This window comes from Athene cunicularia (genome assembly GCF_003259725.1).
Source record: "Athene cunicularia isolate RWA chromosome 5 unlocalized genomic scaffold, athCun1 chr5_part1, whole genome shotgun sequence".
In the NCBI taxonomy this organism is placed as follows: Eukaryota; Metazoa; Chordata; class Aves; order Strigiformes; family Strigidae; genus Athene; species Athene cunicularia.
The window spans coordinates 14,224,212-14,251,105 of NW_020799101.1; the positions used below are offsets into that span (position 1 = coordinate 14,224,212).

The 26,894-nt window shown below is 40.3% G+C and overlaps 1 protein-coding gene across 1 annotated transcript; it reads right to left on the reverse strand.

Annotated features, from left to right (window-relative positions):
- Positions 1–26: 26 nt before the first annotated feature.
- On the reverse strand, positions 27–2,259 carry LOC113480444 (B-cell lymphoma/leukemia 11B-like). Its single transcript, XM_026849250.1, has 2 exons — positions 2,256–2,259; positions 27–2,041 (listed from the first exon to the last, which is right to left on the reverse strand). Exons 1-2 carry the CDS (start codon positions 2,257–2,259, stop codon positions 30–32), a joined length of 2,016 nt encoding a protein of 671 aa, XP_026705051.1. The 3' UTR covers positions 27–29.
- Between the last annotated feature and the right edge of the window lie 24,635 nt (positions 2,260–26,894).

Here is a 26,894-nt window from a genome sequence, read left to right on the forward strand (position 1 = left end):
GGTGAGAGGTGCTGGGGCGGGGGGGGCCCTTAGCTTCTTTCTGCCTGCTCAATTTTGACGTCATTTGTCAGCAAATGTTCTCCATGCCACTTTTTCATGTGTTTCTCCAGGGTGCTGTAAACACTGAAGGGCATCTGGCAAATGTCGCAGCGGTAGACCTCCTTCCCTATCTGGCCATGCGTTTTCATATGGCGCGTCAGCTTACTGCTCTGGGCACATGCATAGTTGCAGAGCTCGCATTTGTAAGGCCGCTCTCCAGTGTGGCTCCGACGGTGCACCGTCAAATTGCTGCAGTTCTTAAAGACCTTGCCACAGTACTCACATGTATCGCTCCTGCGCCCTTCCTTCGAACTGGGTCGCCCGGGGCCAGGACCACTGATGTGGGGGGTGCTGCCTCCACTCGCCGTGCCGCTGCGCCCTGAGAGCCCCCCATCCAGCATGTCCCCTGGCGGGGTGGAGAAACGCAGGCTCCCATTCTCTGACGAGTGCTCGGAAGAGGTCGCAAAGGGGGATTGTCGGGAGTCTGTGAATCCGAGGAACGGATCCTTCATGAAGTGCCGCGATGCTGCGTACCCTACCAGCCACTGGGAGTAAACGTTTTCAGAAGGTATTATCGTTGCTGGTGGCAAGTCCAAATCTTTCTCTACCTTTATTCTTTTAGAGGAATTGTTTAAACTGGGGCTCGTGATAGGCGTCGGCTTGCGGGGGAACAAGTTTGGGAAGGGTTCACCCGGTCCAAAGTTTCTTCCATTGACCGTCCCTTCCTCAGTGCGATCCAGCTCTCCTACCACAGAGTCTTCATCACCTGGATCTCTCTGACAAAGGTCTCGAGGACACAAGTCTCGTTGGTCAGAAGACCTTTTCATGAAGCTACTCCTCTTTTGTTTTTCCGCTAGCATGTCATTATATTGCTGGATGGCACCTAGACTTACATTCTCAATGACTTTTCCCAGGACAAGGGATTTCTCATCTGGCAGCGACTTGGAGCCATTTTCTCGGTTACGACTCAGCTCCGAGTCCATACTGAAGCTCGACTCTGGCCGGCTCTCATTTTCGAGCTCCTCTTCCTCCTCCTCCTCCTCTTCCTCTTCTTCATTGTCATGGCCCAGGGAAGGATCACTCTCGTTCCTGAAATCTGCTTCACTGGATTTCAGTCCCTCTCCAGTGAGCTCGCTTGTGCCCGGCTCAGGGGAACTAGTGGTGGACAGTCCATCGTCTGACCTGCCTGTCATGGAGCCAGCTTTATGCATATGCGTTTTCATGTGGCGTTTTAGCTTGCTGGCCTGGGAGCAAGCGTGGTCACAGAGCTGACACTTGTAGGGCTTTTCTCCTGTGTGACTACGCCGGTGCACGATAAGGTTACTCTGGAACTTGAATGTTTTCCCACAAAATTCACAGGACTTGCTCTTGGCCTGAGGCTGGGGAGGCGTAGTGCTGCTGGGGGGCATGGGGGGCAGTGGTGGGGTGCTCAAAAAAGGTGATTTAGGACTCGGCTGGAAAGGATTCAACAGGCGATGCATAGGGTTGGTGCGACTGGGTGAGACTGGCGGAGGGGTGGAACTGTTTCCTGCCAGCTCTCGAAGCCTTCTGGAGAAATCCATCGCTGGGGACTCAATTGCCATGGGGTTTAAACGCATAACTCTGTCAAAGGCACTGGGATGCTGGGCAACTAACCCCATTTCTTCGGCACTAAGGCGATGTGGATCCAGATGATGACGAGGCGGTGGGCTGAACAGTGGAGGCGTGTTTGGGAGCCGACCCTCACCAAAGCCAGGGTGTTCACGCAAGATGGGTCCTGTCATCCGCAAAAGATTGAAAGGGTTGTTGTCTCCAAGGAAATTCATCAGTGGGGACTGTGCAACAGTCTCCGGTCCCAGAGGAGGAGGGATGGTGATGCGTGGAGTAAGGGAACTGTTTGAAGGGCTTGTTTCCAGGTAGATGCGGAATCCATGTGTGTTCTGGGCATGCTGAAGCAAAAACCAAGCGCTATTAAAAGGCTGCTTGCATGTTGTGCAAATATAGCTTGAAGGCTCATCTTTACCTATAAAAGAAAAACAGAAAGAACATTCAAAAAATAATACAGCAGAGAACATTTAAATACAGTTGGCATGTGCTTTATTTTGCTAACACACTTCCTCCTTGGCATTTCTGAAAGAAGGACTTAATTGCAATGTATTGACTGATATAAATTGTTGAACAGCACATTTACTCACCACACTTATTCACTTAACATGTATGACAAATATCACACATACGCATTCGTGCTATATACGTCTATGTCGTCTAACTTGCAAATAAAACTTTCCTTTATGACGCGTAAAGATCCAAATCCTTTCATGTGTTTATTCCACAAAAAGGAATTTGTTTCAAGGGATTTATGACTACAGACAAAAAACAAGGAAAATGCAGTGTGGTAGGTTTTACAAGGCACCTGCAAGGAGCTTCAGTGTCATTTTCACTCTTTCATTTTATATTTGTATATACTTCATGAAGCAGTCCCCTGACATCTTGCTGAATTTAATTTATACATGTTTCAGTCATGCCAGCGCTTCCATTTTTAAAATACTATGTAGGTATTTAACTGCACAAGTCCTATTCAAGTCAACAGGAACTTGGAAAACGAACCCTTGCATAAACCACTTCTGACATTCTTTTTGCCAAAACACCAAGAAGCCACTCAAATGAAACATCCGGTAATCAAAGCCGACAGCACAGTTGCAATTAACAGTAACAAATGTCGGGCCGTGCTTGAACTGGGTCCCAAGAATTTCTGAGCCTGAGCCTGCCCTCCAATGCAGAAATGCTCACCAGAGCCAAAAACATTGTTCTGTTTGCCTTTCTAGCCTCTTTGAAAGACTGCATAAAGGTGGAAAGCATTCCTTTAACCTTGATTCAGCTTTATATAAAGGACAGGTGTGGACAAGTCTGCACTACAGTCGTAATTTTGCTAGCTAGAAAATTCCAGTTCCGGGCACAATATAAACTATGTGTTGTCTTCAAAAAGCACTCTCTCCCCCCCCAGCTAGGTTAAATTTCAGGGGTCTAGGTAACATTTTATTTGTACAGTTTAACTATTGCCAACTGAGAAAAGATGACCTAACTTGCCTCCGTAAACATAACTTAGCATAACTATGGTAGGTGCCAGACTTTGGCACTTAAATATAACCTGTGTCTACAAAGTTCTATTAAACCCGAGGGTTGATTAAGGCAGTAAAAATTGTGGAGCCTTTTAACTGTGCAATAATTTCTGTATTTATTGGGTTTTTGTAATTTTTTGGCATGTGCAGGTACTTTTTTTTATTCTTTCTGTTTAAATTTCTTTTAAAATTTTGTTGGGTATCCCTTTTTAATTTTACCCAGTCGTAGCCTGAGATTACTTGCATTGTAGGAGAGAAACATATCTTTTAAAATTATAATTTTGGGCCGCTGCTTTGTTGAAATTTAAGCTAAGCGTGTGTAATTTCTTGTGAAGAAGCCAGCCTTTGAACAGAAATCTTTCCTTCTTTTTTGTTCTTCCTTTTTTTTTTTTTTTTTTTTTTTTTCTTTTTTTTTTTTTTTTTTTCCTTTCCTCTTATTAAATAACCTTGAAGATTAGGGAAAACAAAATTGTACGGCGAATAACAATCTTTAAAATTAGCACTTTCTTTTGGAATTGGATCGAATATGTAGCACAGACAATGTTACTGATGATAGAGGCCTTTTCTAGATGGATTTCATCACTAATGTTATGGCAAGAAAAAAGACATAGGTGCAGAAGGCAGCTACATACAAAACCCAGAAACATTCTTAATTGTGCATTACTACCAGACTACCAGATAGTTTCTTCCTGTTGTTAAAAGCTATGGCAACATAATGGTGCCATTTTGTCACTTTTTGGGGTGTCTTTCCCTTCCTCTTCTCCTTCCACCACTCTGCCCAGAGACAGGAAAAGTACATCCTGAGCATTGTAATATTCTTTTCAAACCTTGCCATCTTTTTTTTTTTTTTAAATGGCAAAATCATAAATTTGAGTTCAGGACATCAACTTTAGCCCAGACTTACTGTAGTTAAAATAATTACTAGAGGACGAGAAAGTGTGAATTTCTCAATGAAAAGCTTCAATTCATAGCAATTTGGTTTATAAATAGAAATATTAGAACTATTTTATATGAAGTACAATGATGTTATTATAAAGAAGGGAAAAATAAATTCTAGTTGATTTACCTGTCTTGGCAAGATTCTGCTCCTATTGAAGTTGGTAAGAGTTTTCTCCTTGACTTAATGAGGAACAGAATGGAATTGTATTCAGATAAAAGCATTACGACAGAAAAACGTAAAGAAAAGGAAAATGCACCTGCTCTACTTTCAAATTCAAATTTTTTTAAAGCTTTTTATGACTAATATTAGCAAACAGTGGACAATTATGGTTAGATACTTTAATTATGTTGACCCGCACTTTAAAGCTTTTGTTTGTGGTTAAGAAAATAATGGCTTCTCAACAAGAAATTACATCATATTCTTCTATTTGGCCCAAAGGTGGGTTAAACTGTAAGGGAACAGCTGAGATTAAGTGTCAGTGTTGCTAAGCATGGCATTCACAATACTGGCACTATAAAGAAAAAAAAATAAAAATAATTTATTGGACAGTTTTTCTACTGCCATTCAATTTGACGTGAGTGCCTTGAAAACTGATCTTCCTATTTGAGTCTCTTGAGACAAATGCAAAACGTTTTTGTGAAATGAAAAGACTTTTAAAAAAAAAGTAAAACAAGAAAAGTACATTCTTTAGAAAAAAAGAGCCACATTTACTTAAAAAAAATAAATTACTGGTTGAAGATAGTGGACATGAAAATGCCATAAGACCCAATCAAATGAAGATGTATACCCAGCACAACTTCGGACATCCATTAGCTGAATTATTCTCAGCCTTTTTTTTTTTTCAGGACAACGCTGCTTAGGAAATGGAATGGAAATGATTTACTGCTGAATTAAAACTCAAATGACACAAATTACAAGTTGTTATCATTGAATGAAAAAAAAACAATTCAGGAACAACGGCTAATTTTTTTTAAAAGTTAAATTTAGTGCACTCTGTCTTAAAATACGTTTACAGTATTGAATACATACAAGGGTAAAAAAGAAATTGTGTGTATGTGTGTTTGAGCAATCTTTTTTTTTTCAAAGTTTGCTTAATAGGTTATTAAAAAAAATGCCATAATGGCCATGTGTATATTGTTTTCTTTTGGTGACGGGGTTTTAGTATATATTATATATATTAAAATTTCTTGATTACTGTAAAAGTGGACCAGTATTTGTAATAATGGAGAATGCCTGGGCATTTTACAAAACCAGAAAGAAAAAAAAAAACCTTTTCTTTTTTCCTTGAAAATGTTGCAGTAAAATTTAAATGGTGGGTCTATAAATTTGTTCTTGTCACTGTAACTGTAAAGTCTTGAGTTTTAGTAAATTTTTTTCTGCCTTGGGTGTTGAATTTTTATTTCAAAAAATGTATAGAATCTTGTATTTGGGGATTAAAAGGTGATTGCTACACCATGTAGAAAAAGTATGTAGAAAAAAGTGCTTAATATTGTTATTGCTTTGCAGAAAAAAAAAATCACGTTTCTGACCTGTACCTATTTTTCTCTTTTTTTCTCCCCTTCCCCCCTTCTCTTCCCCTTCTGGAATGGATATTGATATTGGTTGATTCATATGATGTAGGCACTTGCTGTATTTTTACTGAAGCTTGTAATTTTTTAACTGTACGCTTGTCCTTTTAAAGGGATTTAATGTACCTTTTTGTTAGTGAATTTGGAAATAAAAATAAAAACAAACAAACAGGCTGCCATAATATATTTTTTTAATTTGGCAGGATAAAATATTGCAAAAATAAAAAAAAATTTGTATGTGAAGTCCTTATTGTACAGGAAAAAAGGGGGTTGTTAGACGACCTCTGAGTAAAAGAAACAAAACAAAATAATTAAGTGCTTCTTTATTTTTATTTTTTTGTTGTTGTTGTTCACAAATAATTTTAGTTGTATATATATATATTTTTTTTTTTTTGTCAGAAATGGCCTACAAAAAAGTGCTGTTCCCACAGGGCTCTAAATAACTTCAAAGTTGCCTGGACCCCTTGCATCAAGGTTTTACCAGGTATGGTTGAACCAGGCTGGATGGTTATTACCTATTTGTGTGAAATGAAATTCTGTTCCTGTAAAGGTGTCTGGGGTGACATCCCACAGCTTCCCCATAGATTTGAGAGAGAGAGAGGAGTTTTTTTTTTTTTTTTCTCCCCCTTCCAAACAAGAAGATGTCCAACACATCACATCTTCTCTCTCCTGGCCACCTCCACTGACTTCTGCCTGCACCCTGCCACTGCCCTCTGAAAGAAAGTTGTTTTATAGCAAAAAGTGAGAGCTGTTGCATCCACTTTGACATCAAATGGTAAAATGGTCTGCTGTTGGTACAGCTGTAACCGGATTGAAGTAAAATTGGTCCAGGCACAGCCCTCCTCTTCCCTGTTAGAACAGGACCTACTCCGTGTACAGGTCTTGCCAGTCCATGTTATTAGCTGCTTTGCTGCTGTTCACTCCTAATTGTACATTCCATAAATTTCTGAATGTTTGAGGGACTGGGATGAAATCCTGTGCCTTTTGATTTCTCTCTTCTCTGCTGTTCTTTCTCTCTCTCTCTCTCTCACGCTCTCTCCCTTTTGGGTCGAGGGGAAGACAAGTGGCAGAAGAGGCACTGATGCTCTAGTGAAGGGGAGAAGGAGAAAAAGCTCACCGCTCTTGCAGGAAATGACGGTAAAACTTAAAACAAAAACAACAAAATTGCCATGCCAAATTCTGCTGCTGCTTTCATCGGTGCAGAACTCTTGGAGCAATTGGAGAGCTGTGGGTGTGACAGCAGGGAGAATTTGGTCCAGCTACCTAACAGAGATATATGTCTTCCTGGCTTGAATAATGTACCCTTAAGACTTCTGGACAAATTCTGGATCTCAATTAAACTGATATAAATCAGGAATTATTCACAGTTTTTAGTCCTGGATTACTCCAGCATAGCTGAGGCTGGAATTTGGTCCCTTGAAGGCACATTTTCACTTTTTGGTGAAAATTCAAATCTCTAGCTTTTGTATAAATCCAGAGTCATGTTACAGAACTCAGCAGAATCCCTTGGACATGCATCAGTGTAACGAAGATTAGAAGTTAACCGCATATTTTCAGTCCACAGTTTGTTGATTTAAGAAAGAATTTCACTTTTTATTTTAGTGTAAGTTACTTAGGAGCTCCAGTGTCCCTGTTGTTTTTAATTATCCAGGATAGCTAACACCAGCAGTTGTCTAATTTTGTGACTTAGATCACTGAAAATAACAATAAGTCACCAAAAAGCACAAGGGTTGTGTTTCTGCAGACTGTAGTGATAATGAAATGGCCCTCCTTTTCTTCTTGCTTAGAAGAACTGTAGTTTACTAGGCCATAAGCACAATATAACATAGACATAAAATAGCTACAATGCTGCCATAGTTCTTTTCACAATTTAAATAGTTTTTTTGGTTATTATTTTAAGGTTGAATTTATTACTTTCATTGTGTCTGGTCCTGCTGCCTTTGAAGTCCAGAGAAAAACTCCATTCAATTTCCTTGGCAACAGGACAGGTCCGAGAACCTGGCTTTAGACAGAAAAATACCTATTTTTAAGGAAAGGGTCAAAAAATCAGCATTTCATCCCAGTCCTATGTAAAAGACAGTCCAAGGTTTTGTTTATCACAGGCAAACTCATTTTTATGGTGCTCTTTGTATTTTAGAACTGCAAAGCAAAGTAACGTTGATTTAAGTTGTTTGCATTTGTACCGGCAAGGCAAAATATTTTTATTACCTTTTTCTATTACTTATTGTATGAGCTTTTGTTGTTTACTTGGAGGTTTTGTCTTTTACTACAAGTTTGGAACTATTTATTATTGCTTGGTATTTGTGCTCTGTTTAAAAAACGAGAGCACTTTTTTTTTTATGGATAAAATGTTGAGATGGCTGGAGGTCATTTCAATATGGCTTAGTAAAATATTTATTGTTCCTTTTATTCTCTGTACAAGATTTTTGGCCTCTTTTTTTTTCCCTTATTGTCACAATGTTGAGTTCAGCATGTGTCTACCATTTCATTTGTACGCTCGTTCAAAACAACGTTTGTTCCAGTTTCAAGTTATAAAAATAAATTGGACATTTGACTTGATCTCCAAATCTTGTCTTTCCTGTTTTTTTGAAATTGAGGGATGGGAAGGGGAAAAAAGAAGGGAGTGAGGAGTTGAAGCTTCAGATGATAGAGCTTGTGCCATATTTTCTGCCAGTTCTCTTGGGATTCAACCAGGGGAGAATTCATGTTTGGGGAGGACACATGAATATGTGCATGATGCTAAGCAGATGCTCAAGTCCTGCTTACATCCCTTGGACTTATATATAATGAAAAGTATTTCCATTACGGATCTTGAGAGAAAATGGTAGATTAATGCTTGAAACAAATTTATCATGTGAAATTATGTTTGGGGCAATTAATGCAGTTTTCTGAAGATAGTGAGAAGAACCTTGCTCTTGTGTTTCTTTCCAACCCCATAAACTTTGTGCTGTATGCACCTAAGGCTGTTAATATCTTTTGCTTCTTGGACGCCAACACAGATAGGGAGAGAACACTTACCAGTTTAACCAGGAGCTGAATTTGGGCCACAGTCTGTGTATTATTACATGAGAAGCACCAAAATGTAACTGCAGCTAAACATCTGCTCCTCCTCCTCAGCTAAGGACAAAGGCATGCACAGTTAAAGGCAGAATTTTGCACAGTTTGCAGTTTGAGGGTAAGAGCTGACGGTTACAGGCAGTTCACGGTCTTGGTACTTTTTATCAAGCCAACCTGTTAGCAAATGCATGGAAATCTTAAATGAGAGAATTGTTATTCAAGCCATTATTGGAAAGCTCAGGAAAGATTTGGAGTGTCAGAGACCAGATTCTGATTTCCTGGAGGCCCTGGTCCAACAAACCATGTAACAGGCTTCTGATTCAAAGCAGGTGGGTAATTGAAATTCATTTCAAAGAACTGCTCCTGGACTTTAAAGTATTTGGCTCAACTCAGAAGTCAGGAGGGGAAGCGAAGTGGTTTGTGCTACAGAAGAGCTCCTACAGATGGTCCCTTCCTGATCTCAGGCTCCCTGAATCTACAGTCTAAATTTAGGTATGTGTGTAAGTGCTTTGCTGGATCAAGGCTTCAGGCTGATATAAAAGTTACAGGCTTTGGAAAGTTGCACTCATGAAAAAACAGTGAAAATGAAATCAGAACCCGACACTGACAATTATATTGGGCAATAGTTCATGCTGTAATTCCCAAAATGCCACATTCATTTTGAATGCCTTCTGCAGTGAGCTGTAAAGGCTGTTACATTTTACTTCTAAATTTTGTACAGTTTGCATTTGAATGGGGTGTTTTTGACACCCCATAAACATGACTTCACTCTAGTGGAGCTTTGCTGCTGTGTCATTTTGTCAGTTTTAGAGGCACTGTAGGCCTTGCAGATGCTGATGTGGTGTTTGAAGATTTAGTGGCAGGAGCTGCTCCAGTGCATCCTGGCCTGTGCCTGGGAGGGTTTGGAGGCATGAGGGGACATTCCATCCACTGCTTCTGCTAGGGGAGGCTGTATCTGACTGTCAAGGGGAAGCATGGGCCTCCTGGAAGCAGTAATGCCTTAACTCTTCGCTATTGAGCTGCTAGAGTTTGTCAGAGCCCTGATTGCTCAGACACGTTGGGATGAGGGAAAAAGCAGGATCGCGCCCTTTTGACAGAGGAAATGTGAGAAATCACACAAACAAGGCTGCAAACAACTAAATCCAAATGAATCTCTTTGCAGCATCCTAGGGTTGGATACTCCTGTTTCACACATGCTTATGTAACCCAAGAAGAAGAAAAAACATTTAGAAAAATCTTTGTGAAATCCAGATGAAACCAATGGAGTTCAAACTTTGATATGAAAGGAGAGGTACTTTAAGTCAGCATTGTAATTATTATAATGAAGAAACATGTTATAAAGATAATTTTATTTCTCAAGGGCCTTATTCCTCACACTGATTCTACACCATATTGCTTCTTTGGATTCAAAAGATTTACATAAGTATTCCATTAGATTGAATCTGGTTTAGCACTTAAAAAAAACCCAAAACAAAACAAAACCCCAAAAATTACATAAATGATAGGGACATATAACAGAATAGCAGTGGCCATTGAACTCTAACTCCATAATTGGGATATTTCCACCAGAAAGTGGAGCCAAAGAGTTACATATACCCTATCAAAGGACAGAAAGGTACCATGTGATCTGTACGTCCAATTAAAACAGCTTGAAAACTGAGCACTCAAAATGAAAGGCTTGTGAACAGACCAATAATTATACACCAAAATCATTCAGGAAATAATTCTGAATAATGAATATATTTGAGAAAATTGTGATCTATTTGCAGACAACTTGTAAGCAAAAAAGAGGCAACATTTGCCTAATAGTTGATTTGCTCTGAATTATTCTCCTAGCTCAGCTAAACACTGACCTTTAACTACTCAATGACAACATGCAATTCACTGACAGATAACGGACTGTTCTCTGGGATCACACATGTTACAGATTGAATAGACCTATTCACTCCTTTTGCCCATCCACTACCAATATAAGGTTATTTTTTTCAGTACATTTCCTAAACAGGATGTTATGCAGAACAGCAATTTTATACTTGTGCATTGAAAAAAAATCTGGCTGGTAAGAAAAGTTTCTTCATCCAGTTTTCTCGCTGTCCATTTCCCCATGGGTTTAATCACAGGATATAACAATATGGTACTACATTTATTGAGAGTGGACTCATGCTTCAGGGCTTGGCTGAACTGTAGTTTGAGGGAGAGGCTAGTTCCAAAAGATGTTCTATTTCCCATATTAATCAGGAGACCATTGTGTTATACAGAAAATGTACTGATTTACAGATTAATCTTCTACACAGAAGTTAGATGTAGATTTCCTTTTATCTGTATCTTTTTACTTATTTCTTATTCTGTCAGGGTACCTGTGAAAAGCCTCTTGTGCAAGTGAAGATCATTTACTTGTTTTCATGTAGAGTTGGCAAATGCCAGTGCTGGTTATGGTAAAAATCATAGGTATAATCAGAGAACATCAAAGCTAAAAAAAGTGTGAAGGAAAACAATGATGTTTTAATTATTCCTATGATTAACTGTCTAGGAATTACAATAATGCAAAAAAACATATAGTGCTCTTCAAAAATACTTTAAACATAAAGAATGGATGACCAATGACTAACAAGTTATATGTGTGCAAGTGTGCGAAAACGACGTACACATCTCTGTGTAAATAACTTAGATTTCAAATGTACATGTAGAAAGCTAGAGCATAATATTGATTTCTCCCGATTAACAGAAAAGTAACTGATCTCAGTCCACAGCACTATATCCTTAAGATTGCCAGTTACTTTAGCAAAACCGATTTAAAATGGATATTACAGTGATAAATGAAGACCCCTTGCTTCCCCTCTAGAAATCACAATTGAAGTGGCCATTGCATGTGGGCAACGTCCATATAACATTCTAAGTAGACACTATTAAAATCTCTAAGATGCTGCTTTGTACTAGAAGCCAATAGATCATAAAGTTCAGTGACTAGCCAGACTAATCTGGGACATGTGAAGTTTCCACAGTACCAAAGTACCACTAGGAAGTTGTCCTTTATAACTTTTTCTCACTATATTTATTAATTTATATGAAAAGATGGATATAACTACCTGTGTGTTTGGGGGATGTGGGACTTCAATTGTCGTGGTGCATGGGTCTTCCCACTGGTGTGAGATACAGAGAGGTGAGTGAAATTAGGATAAATTACAAAAGCTGATCAGACATGGAGACACTCCAGAACAAACTCTCATCATTTAACTCTTCATGATGTGACAGTGAGAAGAATTTTGCAGTGAAGAAGGAGGCCAAAGGAGTAGTCTTCATATGATATATTCCCAATGTGAAACATCAGTGAAACCAGGGAAAATTGATATTGATAGCAATAGTAGTTTCTATTCAGGATGTGGCTGCAGCAATCTAATCAGAAACCAGGCACTTATCACAGAATACTTTGAATTCTTAGCAATGATGTAACATAATGCAGCTTCACTGAGAAAAGCATCATTCCTGCAAAATCCCCCCAAATGACTGACAGAACGAAATGATGCAATTACAGAATTAGAAGAGGAGAGGGAAGGAGATTTCAAGAGGTATAAACAAGGGAGAAAATCATGTTTCACATGGTAATAATGTTCAGATGAAAAGAATGTGTTGGAGGATCATTGATGAATCAAGCCTGTTAGACATTTCAAAATACCTAAGTGAAATGGGAGTTTAAATCCCATTTTAGAGGTAACTTGAGTTCTAAGACCCACTGATTTTTAACAAGCCTTGCATTTCCAAATGACTTCTGAAAATAAGCCAGTGGTCCAAAGTTATTTTTAAAAAAAATCTCCTGTCATAGATATTATTCTGCTCATATTCCAATGGCTTAAATTATTACTTTTAATGTCTGAACACTTTTGAACAGAGAAATTGAAATGTCAGACTCATCCCGTCTCAGTTTGTGGCTTAACCTCATCTTTACAAAAGAGAGACATAACTCCTAACTCCCCATATTTCAGGTGTAGAAACCCATCACTGTGCCCAACAGATAGCACAAATTTGGGGTAAACAGCACACGGCCAGGACAGTGGTCTAACTAAAGTTCATTAGATATGAAAGGCTGCAGAGTCATTTCCTTAGAAAGTGTTCCAGTAGTCCTATGGAGAAACTCTCAGAATGACACTCTGGTGGAAACCTTTCTATCTGCAGGAGGTTCACATTTAGATCCGTAATTTGGCTCATTGCAAAGACTCTTGAAGTAATAGTAGGAAATTGTAGCTGTTTAAAATAACCAAACTACCAGAAACTAACATGAACTTTCTTGTTGAGGAAAACACATTTTGAGTCAAAGGTTATGTCTCTGTATGAAAAATGTTCACTGATGAAAATGTTTCTATGTATGTGCTAGTTTGAAGTTTGATATGTGAAGTATTTGCTGTTTACTTCTCTGCCATTGTTTATCCTTTCTATAAAAGAGTCACAGATTAACTCTCACGGCTGCTCCTGATCTACTCTAGTGCAAAGTCAGGTAGATTACTGGTTCTCCGCTGACAGATCAAGCTAGTCTGAGAAGAGGAGAGGACCTCAGCAGTTCAATTGGCACGTCTTGTTCTGCAGCGGATGTTTGACCATGGCTATAGAACGTCTTGTTGATCCATGATGCTACGGTACTCCACAGCAGGTGTATGCAGAACAGGGGTAATTATAATGGAGATGGGGATATGTCTATGAAGATGGATTCTCTGCCCAGGTGTGTATCTGAAAACAGATTTTTTTTTTTTTTTTGTAGCAAGTTAGAGAAATACATTTTCCAATTCTGCTTTGTGATGAAGAAAACCAAAATGGGACATTGCCTGGTGTAAATCAGCATTGCTCGGTTGTGCCAAGGCAGCTAGGCTTACGTATTTATCACCTGAGAGTTATTTTCTAATTTGTGCTATCCACCCCAGCTTGGTAAATGGTTTTAATATCTGATCTATTTTTCAAAAAGACTAAGATGTCTTTCAGATTTTTTAAAGCAAGAAGTGTTTTAAAACAAATTACCTTGATTGCTTTGTGATACTGAGTGTGACTTCCCCTGTAAGTCAATCCTCAAAAAGTGTGGTAGGAAGCAGTAGCTCTCGGTAAATTAAGTAGACTGTGCATGTCAGTAGGAACTTCTGTGATGTATGTGAATGATCAGCCAGCAGAATTAAGTAGCTTTTTTGTCATTTGAGTCTGACGTAATCTCTCAAGCAATTTTTCCAAGAAGTATGTACTTGTCTTGATATGCAGAAACTCTATCCACAGAGTTCACATGATTTTCCATACTCAGAGACTGTTATTCAGATGTGATTTCATGTTATCACTTTAATCCTGGTGATAAGTGATTCCTTGATGTAAAACCAGTATGTTTCTCTACCCCATTCTGTTTTCCCATGGATGAAGTTTTGGTCATCCTTACTCTGGCCAGGCAAGACTGGACAGAGACTTCTTCCTAAACTGTTAATGTGAACTAATTTGTATAGAGGGTTGTGCCTCAAGCGAAGTTTCTTGGTTCCTGCAAACCACTCCTGGCTCAGAGGACTGGTGATCTGCTTCTGCAATTCTCCCATACAATAGCTGTTTAAGCAAAATAGGAGCTTAAGTAAAAATTAATTCAGATCCTCTGAGCACAAAGGACACTTGAACTACCTGCATGCCTGCAAATAAAGTGTTGTTTGGCTTGCCTCTGTGTCTACCAGCTGCACATCATATTTCAGTTTGTCTGAATTCCCTGAGGCTCCCGATTTTCTCTTTGGGTTTTCTGAAGAGGGAGGGATTCTGTTCAGGGAGAGAAAGTCACATACAGCCTGAGGAGAACAAAGCCATCTTGGATAACCATTCTCAAAATGGAGCAGGTTTTAAGGGATCAGTACTGGGATCAGTTCTGTACAAAATTTCATTAAAACCTTAGATGTTGGGCTAAAGACAACACTTAACTATATTTGGGAGAGACCAAAAGTGTGTTGAAGGCTGGTGGGGGTGTTCAAAGTGAATTTAATATCTGACTAAGTTCACTAAATAGCTGTTGGTCAGAAAAGGGGGTATGAAGTATCACAAGTGACAGGGAGACAACAAAGTGCTGTCCACTCTGGCCAGCACTAGTGAGGACTTTGGACATCTAATACAATTCAAGAAAAATGTAAGCCACTTGGAGGGCTGTCCTGAGGGGAGCAAAGGAAATGATCAGAAGTCTACAGTGTACATTTAATGAGGAAATAATGAAATAATTTGGATTCTTTATCCAAAAAAGGCAGAAGGATCCAAAGTGAAGGAGGGAGATAACTCTTCTCAAGTAGTGGACAACTTGTTGTAAAGATGTTCTCCCCATCCATCTTTTCAAGTGCCTCCATGGTACCTCAAAGAAGAAACATGCATCTTCACAAGGAATTTCACCTCATGCATTTCTCATAACCTTTCCTTGGCAAACCTTTTCTTTCCTCACAAATCAGTGGTCATGGCTTCTTTGATTGGCATCTTAAAACAGCAAAGATTTTTTGGAAATGTTTACTAAACAAGGAAGTTCAATGGAAACATTTGCCTTCACCCAGAAGTTATCAAATGTTATGCAGAGAACTGTGGATCAGATTTAGACCTGGTGTAAGCTAGTGCAACATAACCTTTGAAAGAGTGCCTCTTTCTTTCACCAGGCCCGAATTTAGCCCTCAATTTAACTCAGAGAAAAATGCAAATTAGCCTAATTAAACATACAGTTCAAGCAATCAAGATACTGGGTTTATACTATATTGATCTATTTTAAAATACCAACGTAGGACAGTTAAAAGCAAAGGGGGCAATTAATGTCTTTGCCTGGAAAGGTGTGAAAGGTACCTGTCAGGTTTCATTAAGTGTATTTATTCTTTCCTTTCAAATTGTCTCTCATTTGAGCAGACCAGTCTTCTGGGTTAATGGTGACAGAAGACAGCAGCACTGCTGTAATCATCCTACACAGCAAATGTGGCCTATTAGTGAAAGAGGGGGAATCCTGAAAATGAAATACTTTATTGTTGGTGAATCTGAAATACCCCATATGCCTATAACTGTCTCAGAAAAGCAATGCTGGAGCTTCCTTCCTCTGGCTTTGTGCGATACTTAATATATTTGGAAAGCACATATAAACAACAAGAGAAGAAATTGTTATTATAATAGCTTTATGAATGGGGATCTGAAGCACAAAAAGGTTAAGTTATTTGTTCAAGGTCATAGAAAAAAGTCAGTGAAGTGACCATAAGTTTTGTGCAGATCTCCTAAGTGCCACTCTGGTGGGTTTTGATCTTGTTCATCAATGCTAAAGGAACATCCGTCTTTTGGTAGATGTGTTGTTATGGCAAGTGACATCTGAAGGTGTAAGAAAAGATGGTTTTCCATACAAGCTTCACCCAGAGCTTGTCCAAGTCAATGAAAAATCTCCCATTGGCTTCAATGTGTCAGCTAAAAACTGAAAGGGGTAAGGCCATCCTCTGCTTGTGGGGGGAACACAGCATGACAGTATTGGACCATGAAGGATCAGCCTGACCTCAGCCAACCAACACACCTGCCTATTACCTGGAGACCCTGAGCTGCCATGGAGAGCAAGAAGGAGCTGGGGGCAGTTTTCTTACTGGGCTTGCTATGTTGGAAGATATGGGACTAGAGGGAAAAGAAGGAAGCAGAGGAAATGAGCAAGGAGGACTCTCTTAGTGTATTTCCTGATGAAACCTGTACTGTGCCTTGTGTGTATTTCTGTGAGTTGCTCTGGAGCAAGTACTGTAGGGCTGTGATCACAGCCATACAGTTTGCAAATAACCAACAAATGTGAGCAGCCATAAGTCTCTGAGTTGTGACCTTTGATGGTGGAATAGATTTCCCTTGTGATGCTGAGATTCTCTGACAGCTGAGTCTGACTCCAAGTTTACATGTTTTGTCAGGCCAGCATCTCTCAGGGTTTGTGGTTAGGGTGGCCTTGGTGACAGTCACTGTTTTCAGTTCAGGCTGTAAAAGAGATGCTGGGCCACAGCAACAATTCTTTGGATATTTCTCCAGCTGAAAATCTGCACATCTCTGAGCCTGACTTTTTCTTCTCAGTAGTTTTTAATGTTATATGGATTTTTAAGGAGTGTAATTTATGCCAGTGCCATTTAATGATGCACCTTCAACCAAAGATAAAACACTACCTATGTTGCTTCTGATTTAGCCTTTTTGGCCCAGTTGCTGCAGATCATTTTAGCAAGGGAAAGGTTGTCTGCAGTATGAATCCCCCAACCAGTGAAACTACTTTGTCTTAATTACCTCAGGACGAGAGAGTGCCCCTGAAGCAATCATCTTTGTTTGTTAACACACCCTATCTGCTGCACTACTCCCCATAAATAAAACATGACCAAGATTACAATGTCATGTTCCTGTGGACTCCAGATCCTGGTAACTGCTCAAGTAGAATGCACAAAAACATCCCACTGCAGCCCGGTGCATATTGGAGGGCATATCGAAGGGATGTTTCTCATTCCTAAGCAACCACATGCATGCCGGCTTCTAATATTAAACACGATGTTTGCTCAAATGCTAACAGGACATATAAGACATACTCTTTCTTGCCTTTGTCAGAGGTAAGCACCAGATCTCAGGCCAGATCTGTAGCTGCTAAAAATCAGCAGAAGCTTTAAGATCTGGCCCAAGTGTTTACCCTCTGCAGATTGCCTAATTGCAGCCCCTTCCCACAGTGCTAGCAAGTACTGGGCACTTGTGGGAGAGGATTGTAGGTGATACTGAGGATTTCCAAGCATTTTGTCTTGGTTTTCTCTTGCTTTTCTCTAGAAGCATTTGTCTGTTAGTGCTCTGCCAGTGTTGCTGTGCTCCCCAGGCAGGACAGCACTTGATTGCTTAGGCTAGGACAAATGAGTACTATAAACAAATAGACTGGTCTCTTAAATATCTGGGAGGGGGAGTTAACAGGTATCAGCTGTGAAATAGTTTCCTAGGCTTTGATTCTTAGAGGCAAAAATGGAGGGTAGGGTTACTCCTGCACTGAATAGTGTCTTAATCTGTGGTTGATCTCACTAAAATTAAGGGGCACTGTAGGGTTGAAGATGATTTAATGGAAGTTAAGATAAGTACGCTGCAAAATCACCTCCTCTGAGAATAATTTAGGGTTAGAGTAAGGGAGGTGGGATGAAGCTACCGAGGTAGCTCAGAAAGGCTGTCCTGCTCATTAGGAGGAAGGCATATTTGGCTGCTATCTTTAAGTGGCTTCAGCTTTCGGTGCAGTGGCAATGTGGACCAGTGTGTTAAGATGGGAGGGAAGAAGGGCTGGTCTGAGATCTGGAAATTTCTGCCTATTTTGCTGGGCTGCTTCAGAGCCATGTGGCTTCAAAAGGGTTGAGGGAGGACTCTTCTGACCTTCTGGTTGTACAGGCCACTTCTATTATAGAAATGCTGTTATATCTACACATGTGTTGGGCCTAAATAAATTAGTTTCAATGTACTCTCAACTCTCCCTTGCCTTCTTTTTCTTAAAAAAATACTGTTTCCCATTCCGGTCCCTTCTGTCCTTAAAAAACACCCCCATTAATCCTGACAGAAAACTGTTTTCCATTGGTCCACATATCAGCTAAAAAGACCATTGGTGGTGCTTGCTTTTTCAAGTGGTTAGCATGGTTCTCATTCAGATAAGGTCTACAGGAAAGAACCAAGATGTGGAAAGATGACAGTTAAAAAAAGGTCTATTCAGACTGTGAAAGAGATATCTGAGGTGTGTAAAATTTTGTGGGTGGGTAGGGATGGATGGAATGGTGCTGCCTGGGGAAGGTCAGAAGTGGTTTTTCACCCTGTGTGAAGGTAAGTTGCAGAACTCCTTGCTGTATGTTTCTAAAGATTTACATGTCTTAAAGGGAAACTTTGTAAGCTTGCAGAAGAGAAACTTGAATACACAGAAACCATCTCTGGTCTGAGAAATTGCTGAGCCGTAAAGGGCTGGAAACTGGAAGACTATTTATAGAAATGTTGTACATGTTGCCTTGATCTTAGATCCTTCTTATGCACCTGTATTTGTGCACTGTTGGAGAAAGAAGATGCAGACCTTTGTTCTGATCCTACAGATCACTCCTATGGTCATAGTCAGGAGCTGAGAGTCAAATCTCTATTGCTGGTGTTACAGGCTGGTGTATGCACTTCATGTCATCTTTCTAAAATTTTCTGAAGCAATCTTCAAAGGCTCTCCTAGTTGGGGCCATCTTGTATATTTGCAACTATGATGCTGTATTTGTTCATTCAGAATATCTCTGTTTCTGTGGCCCACAGTATACAATAATGTATTCCTCTACGTCCAGTCAGCTGTCAGCATTTCTGCTCAGAGAATCAGTTGTGCCAACCGCCCTGGTGTTTTCTGTGAGAGAGACAAACATCTCCTGCAAGGGCAACCAACAGCTCTTTTTATACAGGACACCAAACACACATCAGAAAGGGCACACTGCTGTCTGACAGGCTGTTCCATGAATTATCAAAGGTAACTACCTGCCAGTACCTTGACCTATTGTACACTTTGGTCAGGCCACGCATTTCATTCATTTGTGATTTCAGAGGTGCTTTTTGAAGGCAAAAACTCTTTTCTCAGCTAGTTTCTCTAAACGCAGGACTCAGTCTCTGTAGAATACTCCAGTCCTTTTAATGATTTGTGCCCTGTCACTTACAGAGTCTTTTTCCCAGCACTGCAATAAAATGATATTTCCCTCTTTTGTGCTTTCTTCCTACTACTGTACTTTCAAATTTTCATTTGTTTGTTTAGTATTGTCTTGATAAATTCAATATTGTTCTTCTTGGTTTCCTCTCTCATCTTTGTCTTTATATCATTGTTCTGATTTACAAAAATCTGTTTTATTTCTTGAGTTTAAATTTCTGTATCTTCCTTCTTATCTCTTGCAGTTGCCTTGTATTCTCAGAAACATCCCTGGCTTTTATCTGGTATCTCACAGCCTCTCTTGGCAACTTTCTGCTAAGTGTCTTCTGTATTTTCATTTGTAGCACCATTATTCAGGTGAGTTTTACTCCAAGATTCACTGGCTTTCATCAGTCAGGATGGCACACAGGAAATTATGTAAGCACTTTTTTTTTTTTTTTTTTTTTTTTTTTTTTTTTAATTTAAAAGCTATCAGGTTAAAATGCACAAAAAAAGAGGTGAGAAAGAGGGATGACAAAACCAGTAGCATAATCTCTAACAGCAAGAAGAATCTGCTGGACAACAGCTTTGGTTTGCAGGGAAATATATAAGGGGGGGTGCAGGGAGGGGGAGAGCAAATCTCCATATTGCATCAAATCAGTGCAGCTCTAAATCTCCCCAGCTGAGGGTTTGGCCCTGGCTGTTAATTCATTTATCTTGCTCAGAGACCTATCATCTGCAGAATGTTTCAGTCATTTTGCAGCTGGTGAGAGAAACCTGTTGGAGCAGATTTATGTGTCCGTGCAGAGGAGTAAGGTTATTGTGAACCTGTCTGTGCCCAGGTGTGCAGCGCTAGGGGTGGAGCTCCTCAGCTGCTCCCCTCTCCCACGGACAGGCTGTGGGCAGTGGCTGTGGGGCGGCTGAGCCGTCAGGAGGAGGGCTATAGGCTGATGCTGGAAGAGGGTGATGGCAGATAGCACCTTCTGCCCCGAGGAAAGGGGCAGGAGGGAGACTGTGTGCTGCCGGGGCTGTCTCTGAGATGTTCAAGCCTCCCAGGTCTGCTCCTGGGATGACTTGCCATCATCACCTACTGCTGTCCCGGGGCTGTGCCTGGAGGCATGATCTGAGCCATAATTTGTTGATGAAAGGATCTCATAACGCAGAAAGTCTGAGTTACTGACCTCTGAGTCCTGTTAATTAAAGATTGGTTATCTAGGAAGGAGGAGGACCTGAAAAATCACGTTTTGCCTTACGCAGACGTTGGTTATTGGAGTCCGCTGCTTTCCCATGCCGACACTAGGAGAGACTCCAGACAGACCAGCAGAGTTGAGCAGACAGAAACTGGCCTTATAAATCTGAACTGCCAGTTTTTGCAACAATGAACAAAAATGTAATTGTTTAACCAAATGTATGTGTCATAACTTGGTGACCTCAGTGAATACTCTTTAATTAAGTCCTTTTGTTGCTTTTCACCCCTTTCCCCCCAAGCAATTCCAAGTTTTTGAAAACAGCCAAACAAAGTCTGTTGTGATTATTATGTATCTATCTGACAGAACTGTGAATGACCCACAATTATAAAAAAAAAATATACAAGCTCCCATCTTCAGCTTTTAGGCAGGACTAGCCGTAGCCATTACTGGGGTAGTGAGAACTTCTCAACTCTCAGTGTGATGTGCGGCAGTCATTCTCTAGCGCGAAGCTGTGTGTGAGCTGCTCAGCTGCTCTGAGCCTGCACCCTTCCCCTGAAATCAGGGGAGCCAAACTGGTATATATCAATTCAGGATCTGGCCCAAAGGCATTTGTTTTTGTCTTGGGAAAGCGATGGTCCCTTACTGTATCATTCAAATTGGAAACCTGACCTAAAGGGATGAAGCACAGGAGATAATAGGAGTTGCAGGTGAGATGGAGCTATGGAAGCCCTTCAGGTAGGTTTGAAGACAAGGTTCAAAAAGCTTGAGTGATGTAAAAAATGCAAAATAGGGGATAGACTAAAAGAAGCAAGGACAGAATGAGGAATGCATGGGAATAAAATCCAGGCCAGGGAAATGAGAAGGCCGTGAGAGAGAGAAGGGCTTTGTGGAAGGTGAGAGTCGGCAGAGTGTTTAGGTGGGTTTCAGTGCTGGGCACTGGAGCAGGAAGTGGGAGAAGGGGGAAAGATTTGGAAATTGAAAGAACTCGTATGCCAGTTGGGATAATAAGGCATAAGAGCATCAGGAGGTCCCAGCAAGGTGGGAAGTGGTATGATCTGAGCCAAAGGGATGAATAGGGCTGGTGAAGTGTGTTTGAGTTTTTATTGCAGAAGCAGGTGGAGAAAGAAGCTTGACTGAACAGGTAATTTTTCTGCTTTGGCAGACCATTGAAAATAACTAAGTGGATGATCTCATTCCATTATTTTTAACTCCATATACCATCGATAATTAATTTGTCTGACACTATATTGATTTTCTGTCTCTTGTTTTATTGTCAGTATTTTGTTTGCAATATATAACTGGTAAGGTTGCAATTAACCCGTATTGCCTTGTCCAAACACATCTGTGCATGTTTAGAAGCACAACATGGGTATGATGCCTTGAAATGATGCTTGCAATGTATAGTAAAATGCTCATGCCTGTACTAATGAAAGAGATTATGAGAGGGGTGCTTTCATGGATGAAGGAAAAGCTAGAACTGATGCTATACAGAGCCCTGTTTGGCGACCATTGTAGATATAAGGAAATTATTTCTGTTCCACCCATATCTAGGACAAAAGATCTGTACAAAATATTCTTTTGTAGATTTTTACCTAACTGATTAGCATTTCTAAGAGAATGCTTGTGTTCAAGCCAAATCAGGATACTTTGCATTTCTTGAAAGAACTTCCCTTCTGATAACATTAAAAACCTTGATATGCATATGCTAAACATGTGATTCTCTGTTTTTTCTTGGTAGCCTGACATTGTTTTCATTGTCTTAAATGTAAGCTTTCTTGCTTCTAGAACAATTAATTCTGTTTTGAATCTACAGGATAGCTAATATGCATATTTACACAAACACACACACATTTTCTCCTTTCTTTGACTTAGGTTTTCTGTTTCACACCGTGAACCTCAGCCACAAGGAACAGCAGTTCCTTTGGGTAATTTGCAACAGAATAACGAAAATGCTCAAACCAAACTAGTAGCAAAGTCCTGCTGTGCACCTTGGCTTCTGCACTCTCAGTTCTGCATGGCAGAATGGCTTTGCTTTGCCATCAAAATGCACAGGGTCAACTGGAGACAATCCCAGAGAAGCACTTCCCAGCCATGATGAGAGTGCTCACAGTTCCCTTCTCCCAGATGTTCATTCTCCTGCAACTGAGATACCCGGACCCTCCAAAATGTTTAATCCACCTGCAATTTCCCTGATGACTGCCCCAAACTGTCCTTCCTGGCTGTCAACAGCTCTCGATACATCCTGGAGAAGCTGACTAAACATCCTCCTTCCTCTCATGATATATGCCAGCAATCATGGCCGTGCGGTGTTGTCACATCTTGCAACTGGATTTGATGTAACTTTATGGTCTGGAGTTGAGTCCGTAAGTTCATTCTTCATTGTGAGTTGGTCTGTGGTTAGTGTTGGTGCAGTTTGTGTTCATGCTGGCATGAGGAAACTGGCATAAGAGCCTGGGCATCTGGTAGGATGAGTAGGCTCCTAGCTGTGAACCCCCAGCCTCTGAACACATGGGAGTTCAGTCTTAAATTAGTCACCAAAGCTCTCTCCTGAAGTTAAATGGTGTGAACATTTGTTGCAGAGGTTGCTTTGGGTGTTAAATAAAGCTACAGCACCTATATTTTCTCTTGTCATGGTTCATATGTGGACCATTAGGTTTAGTCATTTCTGATCAGAAATGGGCCCAAGACAGAACTCCTCACTTGGATTCTCCAGGGAACACCTGGGATTTATCTGCTGAAGTTTGTAGAAAATTACATAAATGACATTCTGGTTGTGGACACTGATAGTTTTGCTCTTCTGTCTCAAAAGAGCAGTCTTCCATTTGGATAAAGCTTGTTTGTGAAGAAAACACAGCCTTAAGAAAGCTCTCCGTCAATGAAAACAAAGGCCTAAGAAGCTAAGGACCATCACAAACCCCACGGTTTTCCACTCCAAGTGTGAGACATGATCTGTGACCTTGCTTTATCCAGTATGCAGCAACATGTGCAGACAAAACCAGAAAAAAAAATCCCTAGGAAAACAAGAGGCCTGGTGCCACATACTCCTCCTCCATGGGGAGATGATGAGAGAACAAAGAACATGTGATGGATGTGAGACATAATGCGATGTCCTCAGATACTCAGATGAGCAAGTATCCAAGTTTCGACAGGATAGAAAGGCACCTGAATTCCTGCAACAGATTTCAATGGAAAGTGAAGGTGGTGGGGTGAGTGTTTCAGTGCCACAGTACTCTTCTTGCACTGAACGTTCATGGATCATCAAATCTAGCGGTTAGTATAGACATGTTTTCTTCTGGACATTTCATGGCATTCCTGACTTTATTAAAATCATGTGTTGTACTGCTGTGCTTTTTTTTTTTTTTTTTTTAAATTTTATTCTTCCTTGTATGTAGAATGTCCTAGTTTGACTGCTGGTCCGGTGGCTATTTTCCAGGAAAACTGTTTTGTAACAGCTGGCTCACGTTCCTTGACTTTAGCTCATAGACTATCAGAGTTGAAAGCCTGCCTGTAATCATGTAATGGAGACAGGGCATGTTTTTGACTTAAATAGTGAGGCTGAAGCTATGACAGCAAATATGACTTTCCTCACAGAGAAAGCTATAGATAGGCAGAGAGAAAAAAATGATTGTGACCGAAGGAAGAAAATCTTCAGTTCTGCTCTCACCTTGAGTGACTGGAAGTCTTTAGGTGATATTGTTGGTACCTGTTGTGACTACTTGCCTGTGGGAGATAATTTTCACACAGAAGGATTAATAATAACCAATTCCAATACTTCCCCAAATCAGGAGCTGTTTTCAGTGGGGAAAAAAAATATTATTGGTTGCTTTTTGGAAGTGAAGCTTTGAAGAGAATCCTTCTGGAAATTAAACTTTAGACAACCAACAGCCATCATTTAATAGTCTCACATAAACACACAGGGAGAACTGAAATGATAAAGGGGTTTTGGAATTTGCTGACCATAACCATCAGACATATCAGATCCAATCTTCAGCCACTGTAGTATTGTAGAGATTGTTGAATTTGATGCTTTTTACAATTTATGATAAACTGTCTTTGTGATTTTTCAGGGTCTACAGGAGAGAATGGTTCACTAGGCAAGAGATGTTTTTGACATATTCAGGGAAAAACAATTCATGGATTTCTTTGTCCCTCTGAGTGTTGCCTCAGTTGGTGGGGTTTGGGGACATATGTAATGGGAAGACCTGGCAGGGTTATTGGTTAGCACAGGAGCTGCCCATCTCCTTAATTTCTTCTGATCCCTCTTACATGATTTACATTGTTCTAAAAGGACAGACCAACAATTCAGGGCATTTGCAGTAGCTTCCTTGCTTGTCTTTCTGATTTTGAGTTGAGACAGAGCAAATTCTGCCTCAGAAGGCTGACCCTGGCTCTAGTTGCCCTCCCACTGCAAGCTGTCCTTGCTGCCTGGGGCTCAGAATCAGAGGCCCTGCTCACCCATGACAATGCACTGCTGGGCAGGCGTGCCATGCAGATACAAGTCTGCTCACTGTGTTTGTCTGTGCTGGGGTCTTCAGCCCCCCAGTTTTGTTCTCTTGTGTTTCATTCTCCCCTGTGAAAGACAGTTGGTTGTCTGGGCGACATCTCCAACCAGATACCTGCTGAAATGACACATGCTGTTCTAGTATATATCCAGTCTGCCTAGTGTAAAGATTCAATCTGGAAAGTGGGCTCTAAGGCACATAATTAAATAGGAAGTTGAAAATTATTTAAACATGAGTCTTAGCAGGGGAAAGCTGTAATCTGAATGTGTGTTTTAGCTCACTGCAAATATTTAGTGGCTGTAGATACACGAAATGAATCCATTGGCTTGGCTTCCTCTCAGAGGTGGGTGCCTTGATATGGTATGTGAGCTGCACACTCATTTGCCATGTAGGAGCACATAACCCTGCTGAGCTGCAAAAAATGGGACACTGTAAGCAGGGGGATAGTCGTCTGCCTTCCTGCAGTCAGCATATTTGGGTTCATTATCAGCTGGGCTTACTATGTCAGTTTTAATGCTTTGCTAACTGTGGTTGAGTGGAGCGTGGTTGGTTTAGCACACTGGCAGAGTGTTCATGTCTATTCACAATACAGGGTATAGTCACGTTATGTGATCGTTCCTATGCTGTGTGGAGATCGGTCTCAACAGAAAAGTGAATTCAAAATATTGGAATTTTCTCTTGTAGATAATAAGAAATGGAAACGTTGGATTTTGGGTCACTGTGTACAAAAACACTATGGGAAAAAAACTGCATGCATTGTTCTGCAGATAAAAACAAAATAAACAGCAAAACAAAGGCCCACAGAAGCCAAAGGAGCTGCTAGGGGAAAAAAAAAAAAAAAAAGTGAAATCCACTTTAAAGAGAAAAAAAGCAATAAGTCAGCACAGCACTAACAGGTAACCCAGAAGTTGACAAGTAACATGTCTCTTCAGAACCTCAGACAATGCCTTCTCTTCTACAGCTGTTGTCGTTTCATTTGAAGGACATTAGTAGCTTCATGTTTACTGCATTCACAGGAAGAAAGGAGAAGAGTCAGCACCTAGGAGTTACACTTCCCTGAAAGGAAGTGTTAAGGGTTATTGGGTAAGCTAAAAAGGTGAACCAGAAGTGAAGTGATGTCCTTGGTGAACATCAAAATGTTCAAGCACAGAAAGAGAGAGAGCCAAAGTGGTAGGTTTTAGTCCTTCCTACATGTATAGTATAGTGTCCTCTCTCGTGAGGCACTTCTTAATAGCAGAGTTTTTTTAAGATATCAGACATAAATGTCTCACATAAGCAGCCTATCAAAACACAGTATCCGTTCTTGGGAAGCCACCTTTCCTAATGTGCTTTTTACCACACTTAAAATAGCCACATTAAATGGTTACCAGAATTTTCTTACACAGTTAAAATTCTAATCAATTATATAACTTAACACCATTTCACATCGTTATTTCTTTTATAGCTTTTGTGAGCTTCCAGCTTGCTTGGAGAATTAAGGTGTTTTCTTCTGGTTTTAAGAGAATTACTTTTTTCATGCCAGTATTGTACAAAGTCTTGTGCATACCTTGCAGGCATCTTGATGTTGGTGCCAATGCAATTTATTCTTGTGATGATAAGAGACTGGCTTGTACTTGGTTCTTCTGTTAGCAGGGTGTTTTGAAAGTCTGTTCTGATGTTTACTGGTTGTTTGTCTGCTATGTTCCTTTCCACATCCTGCTGACTGAGTCTCAGTACCACCTTCATGTTAATGTCCTGCATTTGTAATAAGTGTGTATCTGTGATATTTGTGAATAATATGCTCAGCCACTGCTGTGTTACGTGATTGAAGCTTTATCTGATCAACACACATATCTTCCTTACAAATATATTATTTCTCCTGAGATTACATTTGATCCCAACAGGGTCTCCT